At 36.9% G+C, this 20,972-nt stretch overlaps 1 protein-coding gene across 1 annotated transcript in view; it reads left to right on the forward strand.

Moving 5' to 3' along the window:
• Iqch (IQ motif containing H) overlaps positions 1–20,972 on the forward strand; it is a 195,495-nt gene that overhangs the window by 55,136 nt on the left and 119,387 nt on the right. Inside the window, exon 6 of the mRNA XM_071607335.1 lies at positions 15,505–15,625. Within this exon, the coding sequence (XP_071463436.1) occupies positions 15,505–15,625 (121 nt within the window). The remainder of the gene's footprint in view (positions 1–15,504; positions 15,626–20,972) is intronic.

Genomic DNA, 20,972 nt, shown 5'->3' on the forward strand with positions numbered 1-20,972 from the left:
GCTTGACCATCATCTGAGAGGGAGATCTGGCACCTACTCACGAATTGTTTCTGTGGAAATGGTTTCAGAAATTTCCCAGACCTTGAACTGTATAACTACAGACATCACCAGTTGTCTCCCTTCTACTGTGTAGAATACTTTGACTTTATTTTCTTCCAGATATAGGGGAGAAAAGTGTTTTTCAAAGTGTTATTTACAGCTGTTACTATTTTATTAGAATGTATTAAATAAAGAAAAAATCTGACTTTAAAAAAATTTTTAAAAGGCTAGGCACAGTGGTGCACACCAGTAATCCCAACAGTTCAGGAAGCTCAGGAAGCTCAGGCAGGAGGATCACAAGTTCAAAGCCAGCCTCAGCAAAAGCAAGGCACTAAGCAACTCAGTGAGACCCTGTCTCTAAATAAAATACAAAATAGGGCTGGGGATGTGGCTCAGTGGTCAAGTGCCCCTGAGTTCAATCCTCGGTACACACCCACACACCCCCACTCCCCCACTTCCCCGGGCCAATTAAAGAATTGCTTCCTTGGTAACTAAGGATTTGATGGAGGGATTTCTCTACCCTGGTCTAGGACAGAAGTAAAAGAACAAAGTACCAAGTAAGTATTAACTCAAGGTCTAGAACAAGAAGAGGAGTTGGGACTTTTAAGATGGAAACTTTCCCATCTAGACTGTAAACCCTTTAGGGCAGGGACCATTTTTTCTGTCTTCAAGCATAGTGGGATCCGAATCCAATAATAAATTTGCTGTTAATTTATGTATGTGTGATTAATGACTCTGAATAGCAATTTACACATCTGAGCAAATGAGTCAGGCTGTGTTATGTTAATCTAAGTAATGAAATACCATGTACCTCACTTGACAATTTTTGTAGAATATGCCTCTTTGGGGTCATAAAAATGTCTCTTCCCAGAGCTCTTCAGCTGGATTGAATTTTCCCTTGCTGGAGTATGCTTTTAGTGCATTCACACCAGTACCTTGAATGGGAACAGGACTTTGTGTTTTTTCCTCTTGCTAACTAGAAGGCAGGAGACTCTTCTCCCCTCCCACTTTGATATCCTCTATGGTGCTTTATAAAATACTTATGCATAGGAGGTACTTAACAAATGGTTGATTTAATTTAGTATAATTGAATCAAATGTTTGAAGAGGAAGGTTTCTGTAGAAAACTGGAGGGTCTAGTTCATGGGCGTGGCTATAATAAGTTTTCCATCTCCCTATCTCCTTCCCCCTAAACCTAGCCTTTCATTCAACTTCCCTGAGGTGGCTGTGACATAATCCTGGGACTGGTTCTTCGAGCCCAGAGCCCAGGCAGTCAACATAGCAGCTGGTTGGGGAAGGCTCTGTTCACCCCACTCCCACCCCCAATTTTTTGATCATGACTCCTTCCACATTCTCATTGAAGACAATGAGATAATATGTAAGGGTTAAAAAAAAAGATTTGTATGCCCTCAATCCCTCCACCCAGATATAATTATTACAGTTGTTTTCATGGGTTTGTCTTCCATGTCTGTGTGTGAGATCATCCTCTCCTCTCCCTCCCTCCACCTCTCCTTTCTTTTCTTCCTCCCTACTTCCTTCTTTCTCACATCAAAAGTACTTAATGATAATGTTTAAATGAAAGGTACAGGACTTGTGTGAACAAAACATTAATGAGCAACATCTAAGAACACTAGAATAAATGAAAAAATGTTTATCACAAGTGTGCCAGTTCCTCTCACGTTAATCTTCATATATAATGTAATTCCAATGAAAATTCTTATGGATGTTATGGGGAAATTCTTAGAGTTTGTGTAAAATGTTAATTTTTTTTAACTTGCCAATTTTTATCATCTTGAAGAATAAATGGGCAAAAGGCCTCATTTTTTCCTAAAGAAGATTAATGAAGGTGAAATTTTCATACCACTCATTAAAACCTATGATAAAAATACAGTAATTATGATTGTACACTATAGAAAAATTAACAGATCAATGGAATAGAAAAGTGAGCATATTGGCCTTTGTATAAAAAGTTACCTAGAATGTTATAAAGATGACACTATAAATCAGTGGGGAAAGGAGGACTTGTTAGTTGAATGGTGCCATGTCACTTGGCAAATGATTTGAGTGGGAAAAGCATTAAATTAAATCCTAACCTTGCATTCTACACTAAAGAAAACTCCAGATGGATTAAATTAAAGTCAAATGTTAAAAAAAGAAAAAGGAAGGAAAAAAATTAGAATATCATAAAAGAAGAACTATTTTTCAAGTTTGTCAAAGGAAGATTTGTTTAAGCACTCTAACCCCATGCATATTAACTATCCTTGTGTGTGTATGTGGTCAAGAAAAGTCCATATTAATACTGGGCTCTAATCCTGGATCTGTATGATTTGGGGGCAATGCTCCTTGGGCCTTCATTTACTCATTTGCAACTTTAGGTTGTAAATCAAGTCATCTGAAAAATCTCTTCTAGTTCTGACATGCACAGTTCGGGTTCTGATCAATCTACTTCTGTTGGTGTTCTTCCTTCCCCAATTAGGACCCAACATGCCAGGTCAAACAGAATCAGGTGAAATTGCATTTCTATTCTGATAAAAATAAAATTTGCAGAAGGCATTGATGTTTTTCATTTTCCAATTAAAATTTAATAGCACATTGTGGAGTGCCTGTTACTAACGTACCTCCTATCCCAGTTACTTTTATTTGTTATCACTTTTCATACTTGGAGCATGTCAGAGACAGTACTCCCATTTTACAGATAAGACCTCAAGATCACAGAGATTAAGATATATGGCCAAGTCGTGCAATCAATGGGTAGCTCTCTCAGAATTTGAGATATTTTCTTTTGACAATCTGATTCAGAATCTAGGAAAATTACTGCAAGAGAAATTATGCAAAAAGAACAAACTCTTGCACACAAACACACACACATATTAAAATGATCTGATTGTTTTCCTTTATAATACATTTTATTACTAAATTAGTTAATGTTGTATTTTTTAAATGGACTTAATTTGTACTTGGGGTTAATTCAACCTTCATGGACTTGGGCAAATATACCTGAACTGTAAGTGCTGCTAGCCTTCTTTCAGGTTTGCTTAGGCATCTCTTCTGCAGCCTTTACTGATACAGCATAGAAATTATGGCAAAGCCCAGTGGAGTCATTGAAGTAAAAGTCTCAATACTGCTCAGGAAGGGATGCCAAATTAAATACAAAGAGCCCCAGCAGTTCTGCAGCTGCGTGCCAACCCAACTGCTGGTGTGAGGTAAATGAGGACCAAACTTCATTCCACTCATGACCCCAGCCAGCATTTAAACAAAAATGCCTAGAGACTGGCACACTGTTCTATAATAAATGATAAACTCATTGGTAAAATCTTCCTTAGATCTTTACTGATAGGTCGACAATTTAAACTCACTTCTTGCGTGGTCTCAAGTGTACTCATTTTTTCAAGTGTGAGACGTAATTCAGACATAAGTGAAATGGATAGTACCTTATCATTCTCTAGTGATTACTTTGCTAGATTAAAATTTCTTTGGAATGACTCAAATAAGTACTATTAAATATAGCAAGAAAAAAATAGCGAAAAAATTCCAAGTCTAATATGTTTCAAGCTCCTTTGAAGAAAAGTTTTATATTAAATCAAATTATCAGTCATTGTTTAACTTAACAGAATGTTCTATCAAATTATAGCAATATATTTGTTAGCTCTGTATTAAAATTTGAATGAGTTTTTTTTCAAAATATATTTCAAAGAATGCTGGTTCTTTGGAATGTTCCATGGAATACATATTCCATGAAAGGGGCATTTATGGCCTTATAAAATTGGGAAACACAAGGTTGGAGAGAGGCTGGTTTTGTACTTTTAGGCCACCTGGAGGCACCTGGAGCTGATGTCCATTGTGACTGTACAGGAGCAGGTACAGTTAGCATTTTCCCTATGATTCCCAGAACCCTCAAAAGTATTCTGAGGAGCACTCTTAGGAAATTTTGCTTAAGTGTTAGATTTTATTTTAATGGAAAAACTTCTAAACTTTATTGCATACTTTCCCTCCTTAGTCACACTCTTACTGGAAGTTAATACTTTCTTAGGGGCTTGGGGGCATCATAATAAACTTCACTTTTTATGGGATGTTCTGTACAGGGCCTATGAGGCGGGCAGAGCTCCCACCTCAGACCGCTCTGTGTTCAAGACAGTATTTCCTCTGAAGTCTCCTCCTTGGTCCTCTCTGTGCAGCTTGTTCTTTGAGTCTCTGTTCACAATCCCACTGTCACTCTGCTGCTAATGACCTCTTTCCATCCTAAGACCCCTTTGCCGGGTTCCAGTTCTGAAACAATGCCCTAGGTGTGCCTTTTCTTTTGTGTTCCCTCTCCCCCTCCCTCCTTCCCTCCCTCTCCCACTCCCTCTGCTCCTCTCTGGCTTCCCTGAAGACTTTGCCTATTTGGGCAGCAGTGAGACTTGACTGCTAATAGAAACAGACATTGATACACTGCTTTTGCCAAGATATTCATTAACCAACCCCACCCAGTTCATGGTGTTGTGTTGCGACTTACACTGAGAAACTTTCCACTTACTTCCATCCCCATGTTCATGCCTGTTCTATGCTGCTAAGAGTGACAAATACAGTCACAGAGTGCATTGACACAAGCCCAGATGGTATAGCCAGCTAGCACACACCTAGGCTATATGGTGTGTGTGTGTGTGTTATATATGATATAGTACATATTTTATAATATTACACATGTATATATAATAGCCTGTTTCTCCTCAAATAATGATGAACAAATGAGATTAAATCAAGCACAAGAGAAAATGACGCAATGAAGAGATGTGATAAACACAAGATGCATGAGGCTGGGGCTGGGATTGTGGCTCAGTGGTAGAGTGCTTTCCTAGCATGAGTGAGGCACTGGGTTTGATCCTCAGCACCACATAAAAAAAAATAAAGGTATAAAAAAACTTTTAAAAAGATTTTTTTAAAAAGATGCATGAGTAATATAATATACTGTTTTACAGGAAACTTTAAAAAAAATTTTTTAGTTGTAGTTTGACACAGTACCTTTATTTTATTTATTTATTTTTATGTGATGCTGAGGATCAAACCCAGCACACTGCACATGCCAGGTGAGTGCTTTACCGTTGAGCCACAACCCCAGCCCCTACAGGAAACATTTTTAAAACTAAGTGTGTAGCTCAGTGGCAGAGCACGTACCTAGCAGGTGTGAGGCACTGGGTTTGATCCTTAGCACCACATAAAAATAAACAAATAAAATAAAGGAATTCTGTCCATATACAACTACAAAAAAAAAAAAAAAAAGGTAAGTGTAAGGACTGTGCTCTATAATGTATATGTAATGAATACACTTATAGATTATTCAGTCACACAGTTGTTTATTACCATTATCAAGTACTACATGCTGTATGTGATTGTATACATTGTATTTTTTAATGACTGACAGTATGGTAGATTTGTTTGTACCAGTATCACCACAAATGAGAGGAATGCATTGTGCTATCGTGTCATGACATCACTGAATCTTTCAGTTCCATGCAATCAGATGAGGCCACCATTGTAGGTGCAGTCCATCACTGACAGAAACATCACTATGTGGCCTATGACTGTATCTGAAAAAGGGATAACTGGAGCCTTTCTATCATACAGCTTTCTAATCCTGCCTTTTTAAATTCATGTCTCTGTATCATGAGACTCCTAAAGATTTGACTTTGACATTAACCATTCTAGAAACCTATGTCACTTTTATTTCTAGTGGCACATATTTACTGATCTCTGCATAATTCCCCATTGTGCCATGAGGATGTTATTTAAAAGATAGGGCTATTCAGGTTTTTTATTTCTTCTTCTGTCAGTTTTGGTAGTGTGGGTGTTGCAAGGAATCTCCCCATTTACAGTGTCAAATTTATTGCCATAAAATATCCCTTTACTATCTTTTTCTAAAAAATGTTTGTAGGAAATATAGATAAGAATCCTTTTTTATTTCTGATACTGGCAATTTACCTTTCTCTTTTTCTTGATTACTCTTGCTGGGGCTTATAAATTGTATTAATCTTTTGTTTTCTTGTTCAGTGCTTTAAAATTTTGAAGTCAGCCATAGTTTGGAATATTACTCTCCTACATATAATGTGTTTTCTCTTCTGGCTACTTTCAATATTTTTTTCTTTGTCTCTTCTTCCACAGGTTTAATCATGGTGTACCCATCCACGGTTTTCTTTGTTTGTCTTGCTTATAGTTCATTGCATGAAGCTTTTAGGATCTACATGTAAGCTTGTAGTTGGGGGATGTTTGACCATTATTTTCTTAAAATATTTTTAAATTATTTTTAAAGTTGTAGATGAACACACAGTATCTTAATTTATTTTTATGTGGTGCTAAGGATGGAACCCAGTGCCTCACACATGCAAGGCAAAGATTTACTACTGAATTAGAGCCCCAGCCCTTGACCATTATTTTTAAAAATATTTTTTTTCACAATTCTCTCTCTCTTCTCTATGGGACCTTAAATACATGCAAATTGTACAACATGATATTGCTTGACAGGTCATGGAGGAGCTATTCCTTTTTAATATTTTTTTTCTGCTCTTCAGATTAGATGATATCTATTGATCTCTCTTCACATTCATTATTCTCTCTTCTGCCCACTCCAAAATAGTATGAAGCCTATCTAATGAATTTGTCATTTTATTTATTTATTCATTTATTGGTACCCGGGATTGAACCCAGGGGCACTTAACCACTGAGTTACATCCTTAGCCCTCTTTTCATTTTTTTTTTTAAATTTTGAGACAGGATCATGCTAAGTTGCTGAGGGCCTCTCTAAGTTGCTGAGGCTGGCTTTGAACTTGCAAATCTCCTGCCTTGGCTTCCTAAGCCACTGGCATTATAGGTGTGTGCCACTGCACCCAGCATGGGTTTGTCATTTTAGCTATTTTATTTATAATTTTAGAATTTCTATTTGGTTCCTTTTTAATACTTATCATTTCTCCACCAACAGATTTTCCATATGTTAATTCATTATAATCATATTTTCCTTTGGGGTTTTAAAAATATGTTTAATAGCAGCTTTAAAATTCTTATCTGCTAATTCCAGCCTCTGCATCACCTTGGGTCTCTCTGTTAACTACTTTTTTTTTTTTTTAAACTACAAGCTACCTTGTTCTGTTTCTTGTACAGTAACTTTTATTGTTGTAAACATTATAAATGATATGTTGAAGAGACTTTGGATTCTGTTGCTTTGCTTTCTAACATGTTGATACCTATTCAAGTAGGACATTAATTTGACCAGATTCAAATTTTAAACTCTGTCTTTGCCATGGTTGGTAGTAGCTGAACTCTGCTCAGCTTTTTTAAACCTTTAATTATTGCATTTTTGCTGGGCTTCTTAGGATCCCTTCTATATATGCGTGGCTCAGAAGTCAACCAAGGATTTATATGCCATGTATTTGCAAATTTTGGAGGCCCCCCCTACTCCTTACAACTTCCTCATTTCTGGGATTCACCATATTTTCAGCTTTTATGACAGCCCTAAATTCTATCTTTTGACTTCTCAAGTCAGTAAGACTGTAATTTTCTTCTTGATCCACAGTCATTCCTCAACTCACAGGCTAAGAAGTACTTTTAGACCAGAAGTCACATACACATAAATCTCAACCCTTTTCAGGATCAGCTCCCCTCTAGCTTCTGCCTGCTCTTTTTTAAACCCTCTTTTTAAACCCTGTTTTTTAATATTTTGATAAGAGTTTATAATGGTTATCTTCAGAAGAGTTAGTTTGTTATAAGCGACTCTACCATTCCAGTAGAGTACATAGGCCATTATTGTATCTTGCCATTGTGCTACCATTATCAAAAAGAAAATATTTGCTATTAATACATCCATGTTATTTTCTATTTCCCAGTAGAACTTGTGATATTTAAAAAAAGTTTTTTTCACTGCAGTCATTCTTCAAATGAGATGATAAATTATATAAGTTCTGAATTATGTAATGCCTTTGAGATCGTCTACAAATACTTACATTATATGTTAAAATGTAATAAGAGAAGTACATAAAAAGATATAGGGACTCTGAGGATAAAGAAATCAGAAGTTATTTCCTAAAAGAATTTACCTTAAAATTAGTTTTTAAAGGGTGACAGAAATTTGATAGATTCAAGAACAGAGATGCCAAATTTTAGTAATGCTGAAATTAAATTATATAAATTCAAAATATGATATAAAATAACAGCAAAACATTCTTGCTTTATGTACGAAGTTTGAAATATTCAGATACCCCCAAATTTGAAAAATGAAACAAATTTTTATTTTTTCCCAAAGTTGGTGTAATCTGAGCAAATTGAGAAGTTGCCACAGAGGGACACCATCTGAGTCAATAAAAATGCTTGAGATATGAGGTCAACAAATGTAAAAATGAATAACATTAGGTTAGGCATGACTAAGGTTGATGCCTTCTCATGTACAGTTTGAGCAGAATCAGTTCATGGCTAACATGGCAGCTCTCCAACCTCAGATACGCACACACTCTCCACCTTATTGCTCTCACCTCTGAACAGGCACTTTTCCATATTGTGACCTGACAGGGCTGCTCAGCTCCCACCACCACATTAGTATTCCAACCGGTAGGATCACCACGGTTCCTATACTCCTGGCCAGAACTACAAAGCCACATGAAACAGGAAGGGAAGCTGGGACATGTTGTTTCTGACTGGCCATGAAGCAGCAACATGCACTGTTAGTTCTGTTTCTGAAATTGATTAGATATGTGTCCTAGTTATTTTTCCTTCCTGCTCGCTAGTTTCCCTGTTCATAATATGGGGAAGGGGACTAGGTCAAGTTGCACACAATTTTAACCATTCACCAAGCAGGAGATTTTGGAGCAGAGTAAAGACAGGCCATATGGCTTCAGTCCCAACCCCTTCCAACTCCTCAGAAACACAATCAAATTAGCTATTTGTTGGAATTCTCAGAAATAATATAAAATCTGGAGAGAAGATGATCAAGTGGGTTTTTTTTTTTTCCTCTCTCTCTCTTCTAAGGAGACTTAGAAGAAGCAGGTGGGGCCATGTTTCATTAAAGCTTTGTTTACAAAAAAAGAAAATGAAAGGAAGGAGAAGAAAAAAAAAGATCACAGGTGAAATTGGGACATGATGTGTCTGATTATTCCTGAGAGAAATGACAGTTTCAGGTCTCTCCACCCAGATGTTTCAAAGCCCTTGGGGTTAAGGGTAGGAAGAAATGTTCTCATCCTCAGTGAGGTAGAAAAGCCCTGATATAGGATGTTTATCAAAACCTTAGGAGTGCTGGGTGCAGTGGCATACACCTGTAGTCCCAGCAGCTCAGAAGGTTGAGGCAGGAGGATCACGAGTTCAAAGCCAGCCTCAGCAAAAGCAAGGTGCTAAGCAACTCAGTGAGACCCTGTTTCTAAATAAAATACAAAAAAGGGCTGGGGATGTGGCTCAGTGGTCAAGTGCCCCTGAGTTCAATCCCTGGTACCCATTAAAAAAAAAAACACCTAGGGAGAGGGAGAAGGGCCTAAATATTTTAACAAAGATTACATATCCGCTCAACCAAGGCTTCCTCCATCCAAGCCCTCAGGTAACATAAAGGTGAAGAAATCTCAATTTTAACACGTTGCTGGGAGAGAAAATACACTTGAACCAGAAAATGGGGGAGGAGATCCTGCATCAGAGTAAGTAGAATATCTGGATGAGCTGCCCATGTATGCATGAGAGAGAAAGAAACAATACGGTCATTCTACTTATTTATTATGGTCATTGTGTTTTCTCCATGTCACTGTCTCACCCACAGATAACAAAAGAAAGGGGCGGGAGAGGACAAAGGAGGGAAATTGCGGGCTGCAAAAGAGTGTCTAAAAAATTATGACTCAAGGAACAGAAGGAATTTTTTCACAATATCTTCACATAATCGCACAGCTTGACAAGAACATAAATTAAGTAAAACTAGAGCTCAAACATGAGATGATAGAATAGTAAAACAAGATAAAAAGGGAGATTTCAGACATATGGAAACAAATTGAATACCAAAATACTTTATGGAACTAATAAATAAACTATAAATAGAAAGAACAGGCACTACTGAATATTGAAATATTGATATGGAGAAAAGACTGTAAGCACTGTAAGAAAAGACTGTAAGTAAATGCAGAGGGAAAAGACAAAGAAAATTAATTAGAAGCTGAAAGATATGCATATCAGGTTGGTACAAACTACACTGCCGTGAAAAAAAACAAAAAAGTGTAATGACTTGAACAAATTTATTTCTCACTCACAAAACAGTCCACAGGGAGAAGTCCAAGTCTAGCATGACAACTCTGCTCCATGTGCTCATCCAACAAGTGGTTCCTTCTACCACTGGGTCCATCAGCTCCATAACCTCCTTTAGTGGTTGCAGGACTTTCTCACTCCTATGGTGAAGCTAGCTCCTCTCTGCACCCATATGGAAGGATATAGTCCAGGGAAAGCCCTCTGAGGATATGACCTAGAGGTTCCCCTGACATCTTATTGGCCTGAATTTGGTCACATACTCACATTTAGCCATAAGAGATACTGGGAAATGTGGTCTGTAATTAGATAGCCATGAGCTTATCTAAAACTGGATGTCCTATTCTGAAAGGTAGCACGCTGTAAAGAATGAATAGTTAGGTACCACAATATGAAAACCAAAGATGAGCCATACCTAAGGATACTTGGTGTCTCTAAAACAGAGAACCCAGGAAAGGAAAGAGAAGATATAGTCATTAATATATTAATTTTCCCAAAGTAAACAAAGAACTGAATCTGTGGGTGGAAAGAAAACACTGAATCCCAGAAAACTTTTATTTAGAATATTTAACATAAATTACTTCATAGGTAAGTAAATTTCAAAGACAAAAAAAAATGTTTCAGACATCCAGGCAGTAAGAAGTTAAATCACCTACAAAGGGTAAAAAAAAATTTGACTGGCACCAGATTTCACAATATTCATCATAGAAGACAATGGAAAGTGTCCACAAAGTTTAGAAAACAGAAAGGATGACTCCAGGGGCAAGTCAGGTATAAAGATTCTGGCAAGTGAAGGACCCAGGAACACTTGTTGGAAGTAACTGTTTGATAACCAAAACCAGTCTATTAAGAAATCAATCAAAATAAAGAATTCTAGTATAGAAAACATATGACAAAAAGACTGTTGGTAAGCTTTGGATTCATGTACAAGCAGAACGAAACAACTATAGCAATTATGGAATCAAAACACAATGTGAATATTATAAATATGAAAAATGTAGAAACAATAACCCAAAATTGGGTGGTGAGGGAGAGGAGGTGGGAGTCCCAAGAGAACTCTAATGTTCTCATCTTTTGAAGCTGGGATAAACTGTCCACAGTAATGACACTTGGCAACAAAACTCCAAATGTTTTTCATAATTACCTTTATTTAACCATATAGCAGAGGTCTACAAACTACTGCCTGAAGGCTGACCACCTGTTTTTGTAAATAAAGTTTCACTGGAATACAGTGTTAGTTCATTCAGCCTACCATAACGAGGGAAAATAAACTAGGTGGCTCAAAACATCGGAAACTCATTTCTCCTAGTTTAGAGCCTGAGCAGTCTAAAATCAAAGCTTTTCCATTTGATGTCTAGTAAGGGCCTGCTTTCTGGTTTGTAGATGGCAACTTCTTGTTGTGTTCTCACTTGGTGGAAAAGACAGGCCTTATCTTAGGTAAGGGCAAGAAGCCCATCCTTGAGGGCTCCACACTCACAACCTAATTGCCTCCCCCAAACCCACCTCCTAATATCATCACGTTGGAGAGGAGATTTCCACATATGAATCAGAGGGGGCACAGATGTTCAAACCATAGCACACAGATTCACCTTTTTATTTCCAAACTCTCTGTTGGTTTCCAGTTATACCGACAGGCCTGCACCAAGCCCAAAGGCCTGGTACATCCACTGTCTGATCCTTTAAGAAAAAACTTGCCAGCCTGTGCAGAGGACCTTCCTTAGTTCAAAGAAACCTTGTGCTAAAGAAATATTTGAGGTTTAATAATTTGTTGAGTTTAATTCAGCTCTTTTTTTGTCCTATAAATGCATGTCAAATTTAATAATGTAATAGAAATCCTATTTATTTACATTGATGCATCAATCATTTTAAAGATATCAGGAATGATGGATCTCCTAATGATATCTGGCATGGTTTCTTAAACTTTCATCTTATATATTTCTGCATTGTTTGGAATCTTTATAATGAGCATATATCATCTGTACCGGAATAATAAACTAGAATGTTTTTTCTATTTGAAAACACTGGAAGCAAATATACCAAGATACCAACAATGTTTAATTTTGGCTGATGAGACTATGATTGCTGTTTTCTTCTTTCAGGTTTTATATATTTTTTAAATTTTCAGAAAATTACAAGCTATTGTAGAAGATTTAGTCATAAAGCAATAAAGTTCTGGCTTTCAGTTTTAGAAATAGTAATGAAGGAGCAGATATAAAAGACATTGTTCTATTTATAACATGGCTGTTTTATAATATGATATTTTTATTATATCACTATACAAGATTTCATGTTATATTTCACAAACTACAAAGCATGATTCTCACCTAAGAGACAACATAAAGCACAGAAGAAGATGATATTTGAACTTGTTGGGCAATGAGTACATCCATCAAGCTGCCTTTAATTCGCATTCTTCTCAACCTCCCTTTCCAGTCTCTTCTCCAGCCCTCTCCTGATTAGTGCCCACTGGTCCAGCCACATGGCGCTCCTTTCCTCCTCTCAATGGTGAAGTCTTCATGTTGGGTTTTGGTTTTGTTTTAATATTTTTTTTAGTTGTAGATGGACACAATATATATATTTATTTATTTTTACGTGGTGCTGAGGATCGAACCCAGGCCTTATATGTGGGAGGAAAGCGTTCTACCATTGAGCCCCAGCCCCAGCCCCTCATCCTGTGGTTTTATCTTTTTTTCTACCAGTGACTGCACTTTCTCCTCCACCTAATGCAACCCGATGCCTCCTTTAAGATGCATTTTAAATATCATTCACTGCAGTATGTCTCAACCTTGGCTGCACATCAGAATCACCTGGGGAGCTTTAGAAAAATACCAAGACCCAGGCCCCAACTCAGCTATTCTGATTTAATTGCCCAGGGTTGGGGCCCAGGCAGCAGTATTTTTAAAAAGCTTCCCAAGTGATCCTAATTTCCAGTCAGGGCGGAGAGTCGCTGGAAAGCCTTCTGCAGCACCAGCAGGCAGTTAATTGCTCCCTCTTCTGCACTCCCATAGCCCTTAGCTTTTCCATTGCTCGTGAAATTTAATGCTTTTTGTATTAAAGTTAGTGTTACATAGTAAGTGCTCAGTAAATACCGAAGGTTGTTGTATTCCTTCTCCCTCCAACCAAGCGTATGCAGAAGCGGTTATCCTGACCGTGGGAATGGGATAGAATGGTGGGTGTTTCACATCTAGTGACACTGTCTGAGGGATTTATTTTATTTCTGTAAGCTACAACCCTCCCTGTCTGCCCCTATACACACACTCCTCTTGCTGTCTTTTCAGCGTAGACCTTGGGTCTGGTTTTTACATTGTTTAGATTGATGCAATTTAAAGAATTAAGAAAGCAACATTATGGCTGTGCTTATTCCCAGGCAGAATCCAGACAGCTCCTGATTTCCATCCCCCCTTCTGTGTCCTTCTTTACATTGTTTTATGCTGGATCCTGCTACTTTAGCTTTCAACAGCCCCGTTGTCAGGTGTTCTTTATCAAAGGCTTTCAGAAAACCCAGATAAATTATGCTCTGGGCTTTCAGTTGGCCAAACCTATATTTTACATCTTCACAGTGCTTGACAATTTTATGGAAGTGGCATCTTTCTCTCTTCCTTCAGTTTGCCTTTGCTTCGCTGACCCTAATATCAGTCAGACAAACACCCTACCCTTTTTGATACTGTAGGTCCTTGCTATGTATACACTGCCCCTGGGGTGCAGCGCACTGGGGGATTATCTCAGCCTCCCTGACTAGGAGATCCTGGACCCTACTTGTGTCTGGAAGGGAGAAGGGGGGGGGAGCAGAGGATGAGGAAGAGCAACCAGTGACACTGGAGTTCCCTCCCACGCATCCAGGGACCCTTCTTCCCCTTCCAACTCGCCCAGAAGGAGACTGTGTTTACTTGCCTACTAAAATACTATTTATTGTGGGCTTGGGGAATATCTCATTGGTAGAGGATTTGCTTAGCATTTGTGAGACCCTGGGTTTGAGCCCCCAAAACAACACCCCCCACACACATACACACATAATATTATTCCATTTATTTATTTGCTAAATGTCAGCTGAGTTCAGCGTTCATAGGGGTAGAGGCTGCTTTAGAGTTTCCCCTCAAAACCACATCCTGGCAGCAGGGTCTCTCCTAACACCTGTCCACACAGGTATTTCTCAGTCAATAAATACTTAATTTGTAAAGTGATTTTCTTCCCCACCCCCTGCAAGATTTTAGAGTAATTTCCCTTTCTTCAAGATCCTCCCGCCTTAATGAGGACCTTTCAGCATAGACATTGGTAAGTCTGAGTCAAGTAGCAAACTTCACTACTGTAAACTTGGACTTATGTTAAAACAGAATAATCTGTGTACATCTAGCACCCTGTGTGACCTGAAGCAAGTCTACTAACTTTCAGTCTTGAGTTCTTCATTAAATAGCAAACCATTACCTACTTTCCTTGGAAGTTATGCAAATTAATTAATGTTTGGAAAATGACTTGAAAATTTAAATCAGTCTATAAATACCAGACAGTTTGCATTTTCCCTGCTGAGAGGCCCAGGTAATTCATAATCTCCCATCATAAAGGTAAAAATAGTGTACTTGGGCCATACAATTAAATGTGATTTATATACAATACAAATAATCTTTAAAATCTAGAAACCATTTAATAGAAATAATTCATATTTCATAACTATAATAAAAGCATTTTATGGCTTTAGGAAAAGTAATTAGCTCCTGTGACTGATATAGACATCATATCTTTAATAGTTTCTGAGATCTGCACTAGTCAATTCAGTGTTTATATTTAACCTGTTAATTTTGAATGATATGTTTATCTTTAAATTTTCTCATTTTATTTTTTTACCTCAAAACTAATATTTATTTCCTAGGAAATGTGTCTATACAAAACTTTGCTGTATTCAAAACCTCCTGGGTTAAGATTTAGCACTTTTATATTGTAGTCATTAAAATTGAACAAAATCTTAATAGTTCCTTTATTAACTACTATACTGACTTTGCATAGTGAAAATCACCACATGTTAATTGGATTTAATTAACTATTTTAAATTACACAAAATCCTGACAGTAGACAATAGCACAGGGTACTCACGAAGAATGAAATCAGAGCTGATATTGCTACTTTATTAAAACTTAATGAAACTATTCATAACCTTATTTATTGTTTACAAGAAGAAAACTGTGTTCATTGTGAAGGCAAAAATGTCTGCTGAAAACGAAATTTTTTTTTTTTTATCAACTAGGTGAAGGCTCAGAAGTTAATGAAAGGGTCCACTGTACCCAACCTCACGGTTATGCCCTCTTCTCATCGCACGGATCCCTATTTCATCCCCATACCAGTCTTACAAAAGGATGCCAGTAAAGGTTAGTGACTCAGGAGCCATGTTACGTGTTTAAGGATGTAAGGAAGGGGACTGAGGTGGTCAGGGCCTAAGTTTGAGCTCTGGCTCAGTCACTGCTTTTCCTAAGTGACAAGTCAGATATTGGCACTGGCCTGTATTTCCTCCTCTATAAATCAAGAGGTTGGACTATATGGTCACGAGAGTCCCTTCCTCCTCTAAAACCCATCATTCCATGGATTTAATATTGATTTAGATGTTATTATTGATTTAGGTGTTATTATTTATTATAATTATTGTGTTTATCTGGTATTATTAGAAGTTATCAAGTTTCTGAATAATTTCTGGTGCTATTCTGAGAGCATTTTAAAATTTTATTTCAGTATTCTACTATGCAGAAACATGAAGTCAGGATTAATGTAACTGGCATTTAAGCTATGCATAGCTTAATCTAGATTATGGTGTTGTGAAATCAATGGATTTTTAGATTTTAAGCAAAAAGACCATATCATCTTTATCTCCTTATCCCTTTACTGCCTACAACCATATGCAGCATTTTGTAGATACTAAATGTTTGTTGAATGAATGAATGAACAAATGAAAGAGTAAGTGAATGAATGCCTAAGGTTTGAATGTCATTGTGTAACCCTCTTTACTTTTCCCTACCATTCAATTTAATTGGCTGAAGTGTTAAAAGTAAGCCTAAGTAGATCCCTTTTCTTGTCTCAAATACAACTGGGTAGGATGGTCTTTAGATACTCCTATCTCACTTTATCTTTGTTATCTGGAGTATTTAGGACCCAGAGTTGGTTCCCAGGGGTTTTTCTGGTGCCTGGACATTCTATCTCCTGGCTACTGTTGCCTCTGTCTGCTGACCTCTCATCCACTGTGGTGGGGAATCCAAGATCAATACAAGTCTGTAAATTTGTCAAGTGTTCTACAATGGTAACTATTTCCTAGTTCTGAGCCATTGCTCAGGAATCTTTGTGACATAATTTCTGGTTAGCTTATGCCCTGGGAATACTGAGTAACAGCAGCAGAATTTCTATTTCTTGCTTTGGTATCATCGCATATTTTCTCTAGATCAAATTAGGATAGAAACAGTGAATGAATGAATCAATTAATCCTTATTTTAACAAATAAAAAAGATGCTACAAAACAAAGGTAAATCATAGCCACTTGGTCAAGAAAAAAATTGCATTTTTATCTCTATAATATCTACCAAAGAACACATGGTCTACTATAATAATTGTAATTAATCAGCCAATTAATCAACATATATTTATAGAGTCCTTGTCATATGTCTGGTACTATGCAAGGTAATATGAGCATCAGGAAAGCACAAGCCACAGAAATGTGGCTTGAGTGTCAAGATTTTTCAGGTGTTCTTGATGTGTTTAAATGTCATTTAAGCCTTACCCCGGGGCTAGGCAAGTTCAGCATTCGGGAAACATAAACAATATCCACAAGAGAAACTCATTTTGGAAAATGCACGATAAAACTTCCTTACTTTAAAAACAATTATCTGGCGAAATCCAAAAAGAGAAAGTGCCCCCCACCCCAACACCCAGTGGTTAAGAATCCAAGTTACATGGGTTCACAGACTAAATTTTCAATTCAGGCCCTGTATGACCTCAGGCAAGAGGTCACCATCTAACCCTTAGAATAATGTGATGGACATCAATCATTATCCAAAGTACATGTATGAAAACATGAATTGGTGTGAACATACTTTATATAAAAATAGAGATATGAAAAATTGTGTTCTATATGTGTAATAAGAATTGTGATCCATTCCGCTGTCATGTATTTAAAAAATAAAAGCAATTAAAAAAAAAAGAATAAAGACTAAAAATGATCAAGGCATGCCTGGCCCAGGCCTCACCTGTGTCCCTATTCTCCACTGGTCCGGCTCTCTCCAGGTCTAGCCACTTGAGTCTTCTTGCTGCCCCTTATCAGGCCAATCACATTCCAGATGAAAATGAATGCCTAACCTTGACCTCAACCTGTAAAAGCCACTTCTGCAATCAACTCTTTTTAATTTTCATAGATTATCACATTTTCTAATCATGTATTTGTGAATTCATTTAATGTCTTCTCTGCTGCTGGAGTCTATGCAGTCTCTGTGGCTCACCACTGCATTCCCCAGTCCTCAGATCAGTCCCTGACATGTAACAGGCTCTGGAGAAAGAAATACTAGCTGAATGAATAACAAAAAGAATCAATTTCCAATTCCTAATCTATTCAACAGGAAAGTGAGAATGATCTGAGGATTTAATAAAACAATGGTGTTAAAGGACAATTTTTGATGATAAGTAAAATCATAACTCCCATTCAAATAAAAATAAACATATATCAGAGATTTTATTTAACTCATCAATTAAAAGAGGAAATCTATAAAAGTCACAATTGGTTCAAAGGAGAATTCAAAGAACAGACACATTTGTAGATCAAGAATAAATTTGCATATAGATGCAAAATTGGCTTTTCTGTGAGAGAGAATCCTTCACCAAAGATTTTTATTTTCATGAATGTAGATAAGATCTATTTGCATTATTGTTCACTTTTTGTTTGTTTGTTTGTTTTTCAAATTAACCTTAGTATCTACAGAGTTGTAAAATAGCCTAGTCAATACCAAAGTTCAGACAATTGCTGGAGATACCAGCATTCCATTGAAATGTATTCAGTATTTTTCTTTTTTTTTAATAATATTATTTTTCCCCCACATTTTTTATTGGTGCATTATAGTTGTACATTGTGATATCTCATTATAGTTGTACATCCAGTATCTCTCTTGATTATTTCAAGACTTAAAAAGAAAACTTGTTTATCATCTTTACTTCTTTCTTTCAAATTATCTCAAACAAAATTATTCACAAAATAAGGCTGGTCTTGTTAGGTTTGGCTGGGTTATTTGCACTGAGGAAGCAAGAATGTTAAATTACTGTTTAGGACACCTAAAGCTTATTTTGCTGAAAGCTTTCATAAGGAATCTCAGACTGAACTTCTAAAATCATTTATTATTTGCTATCCTAAGGTTGGTAAGTCAAGGCCAAGAAATTTTGTTCTCCAGATTCCAACTGAAGGACCTATAAATTTGGGTCTTCTATTTAGAGCTGTTTCAAATATCCCAAGCTTCTTGGACTTGCAGGATGTGGCCTTCCTTACCACGATGGAAATCCTATTAGCCGTGTACCACGCTAGTTTTTCTGGGAGGACTTTGTTAACACTGGCACCAGAAAGTCAACCTCAGTCCTTTATAAGTGACTCGTCATTATGATTAAATAAACATCATTCTCAAATATTCCATGCAAGGCCTTGGTTGCATAAGTGATTTTTCCATTTATATCTTTGTAAAAGGAGAACAGATCCTTATTGGAACTATGCAGATTACTCTGTTGCCATGAAAAGCAAGGAGATTCAATGAGAGTTTCTAATTGAGGGAGGCAGGGAGAGCTCAAAGAATTATAAGTTTAATTTTCTGATAATTTGAAGAATATTTAATTTATTGTATGTCCTTATTTATCTCTATAAGCCAGTCAAAACAGAGCTCCTTTTAAGGCTTTTATGCTCTAATTTAAGAATGCTTTCTGGAAATAAGAAAACCTCCTACATTAACAATGAGGGGTAACGGGATTTCTGAGTGACACATACACACACGTATAGATCCAGGGCGTGTACACCTGAAATTCTTCAATTTCAGCCACAGCTGAAAAGTAAACACAAATACAAAAACTGAACACTACAGAATTACAGTATCAAAGTTGTTTTCCTTCCTCCTGGGCATATATTCCTAACTGATTTTAACTCACAATAGATGAACACTAACCAAATCTATTCTCTATCGCTTTTCACCCAGCAGGGAAATAGATCTCTAGAATACATTAATCCATTTACAGAGATTTCCAAATTTCCAATCACTGCAGCTACCAACAGGAAATAACTCATCATTTGTAAATGAAACAAAAAGAAAAGCAAAATAATAGAGAATAGAATTAAAGTTAGAAAAACAAATTTCAACAAAGTTCTATCACCACTTTGAATTCACCTGTGGGAGACAAGGAAAAAAAAAAAGTGTCTGGGCTGGTGTCTGTGACACCATTTCTGATGACTTCGGGTGACTCTTGGCTTATCTTAGTGGGTCCTCCAAACCTGTTAAAGGATGATTTTTTTAAAAAAAGTAAAGTCATGACTCTTACATAAATTGAACATGTCAAAAACTATATTTAACTCATTAATTAAATGAGACAACTAGTAAGATGTTACAGTTGATTCACAAAATACAAATAAGACATATTTACAAATCAAGAATATTGAAATAAATTTGCAAATGGATGCAAAACTGGCTTCTCAGATGGAAGAGTTGTCCTCCATGTGACAGAACTTACTCACATGTGTATAGACAGAAATTATTTTCATTGCTATCATATATCTACACTTTAAACCTTCATCTTTACAGAATTATAGACAGTTTAAACAAAAGCACAGCACTCTATAGCATCAGGTAATCTTCAGAGTTCCAATATCTCCATTAAAAAATCCCCTAATCTCTTTTGCTTATATCAGAGTCTTAACTTCTTCCTTCCAGTTATGAATTTATACATATTTGTCTAAAATTAAATAAATTGCTTCACCCAGTACCAAGGCAAAGATTAAAATCATACTTATATTCTTCAAAATTCTCAGAGAATGAAACTGACTCTTTAAAGTATAATGATTTATAAGGAGCTCTGTTTCTCACCTCTGCAAAACAGGCATAGTTCTTAGGCAGAGATTGGGTATTTACAGGTGGGAAATATTTGTGAAGACAAACAACTAATGTTGCTGTCACTGGGACAGAGGGCCTGAGGAGGTTTCCTCCAAGGGAGGTGGACCTTGACTCAGGCCATGAAGCTCCTTGACGTCCTTGCAGAAAGGAATCCAGGAACAGCTCAAAGAAAGGCACACACTTATTTTATTGAGAGAAATACACTCTGTGAGAGTATCACTATACAGGGTGGAGTGCCAGCATTAGGGAGGGAAATGCTAGCTAGATCTTAGCGAGGCAAATTCATACACGTAAAATCTATAGTACAGACTGAAGAGGGTATTTTTAGTTCCCCTTTGTGTTGGTAACTGGACATGTTCACCATGACCGACTAGGGGTTCTTTTGTTTTTGATGCATTCTGTTTTGTGACTTTGAACAGTACTCCCTTGGTGTACCTGTGGATGAGGTCTCATCAATGATTAAATAGGTTGTTTGTGATCAAGGTAAGTGAAAGTGACCATTAAATCTGGACTTTTAATCCAGTGAAAGTGGACTTTAAATCATAGTACTCTTGTGTTGTCCTGAAGATCCCCTTTTTGCCTCTCCTTATGTCTCCCATCCTAC

The sequence above is a fragment of the Marmota flaviventris genome, chromosome 2 (assembly GCF_047511675.1).
Source record: "Marmota flaviventris isolate mMarFla1 chromosome 2, mMarFla1.hap1, whole genome shotgun sequence".
Taxonomy (NCBI): domain Eukaryota; kingdom Metazoa; phylum Chordata; class Mammalia; order Rodentia; family Sciuridae; genus Marmota; species Marmota flaviventris.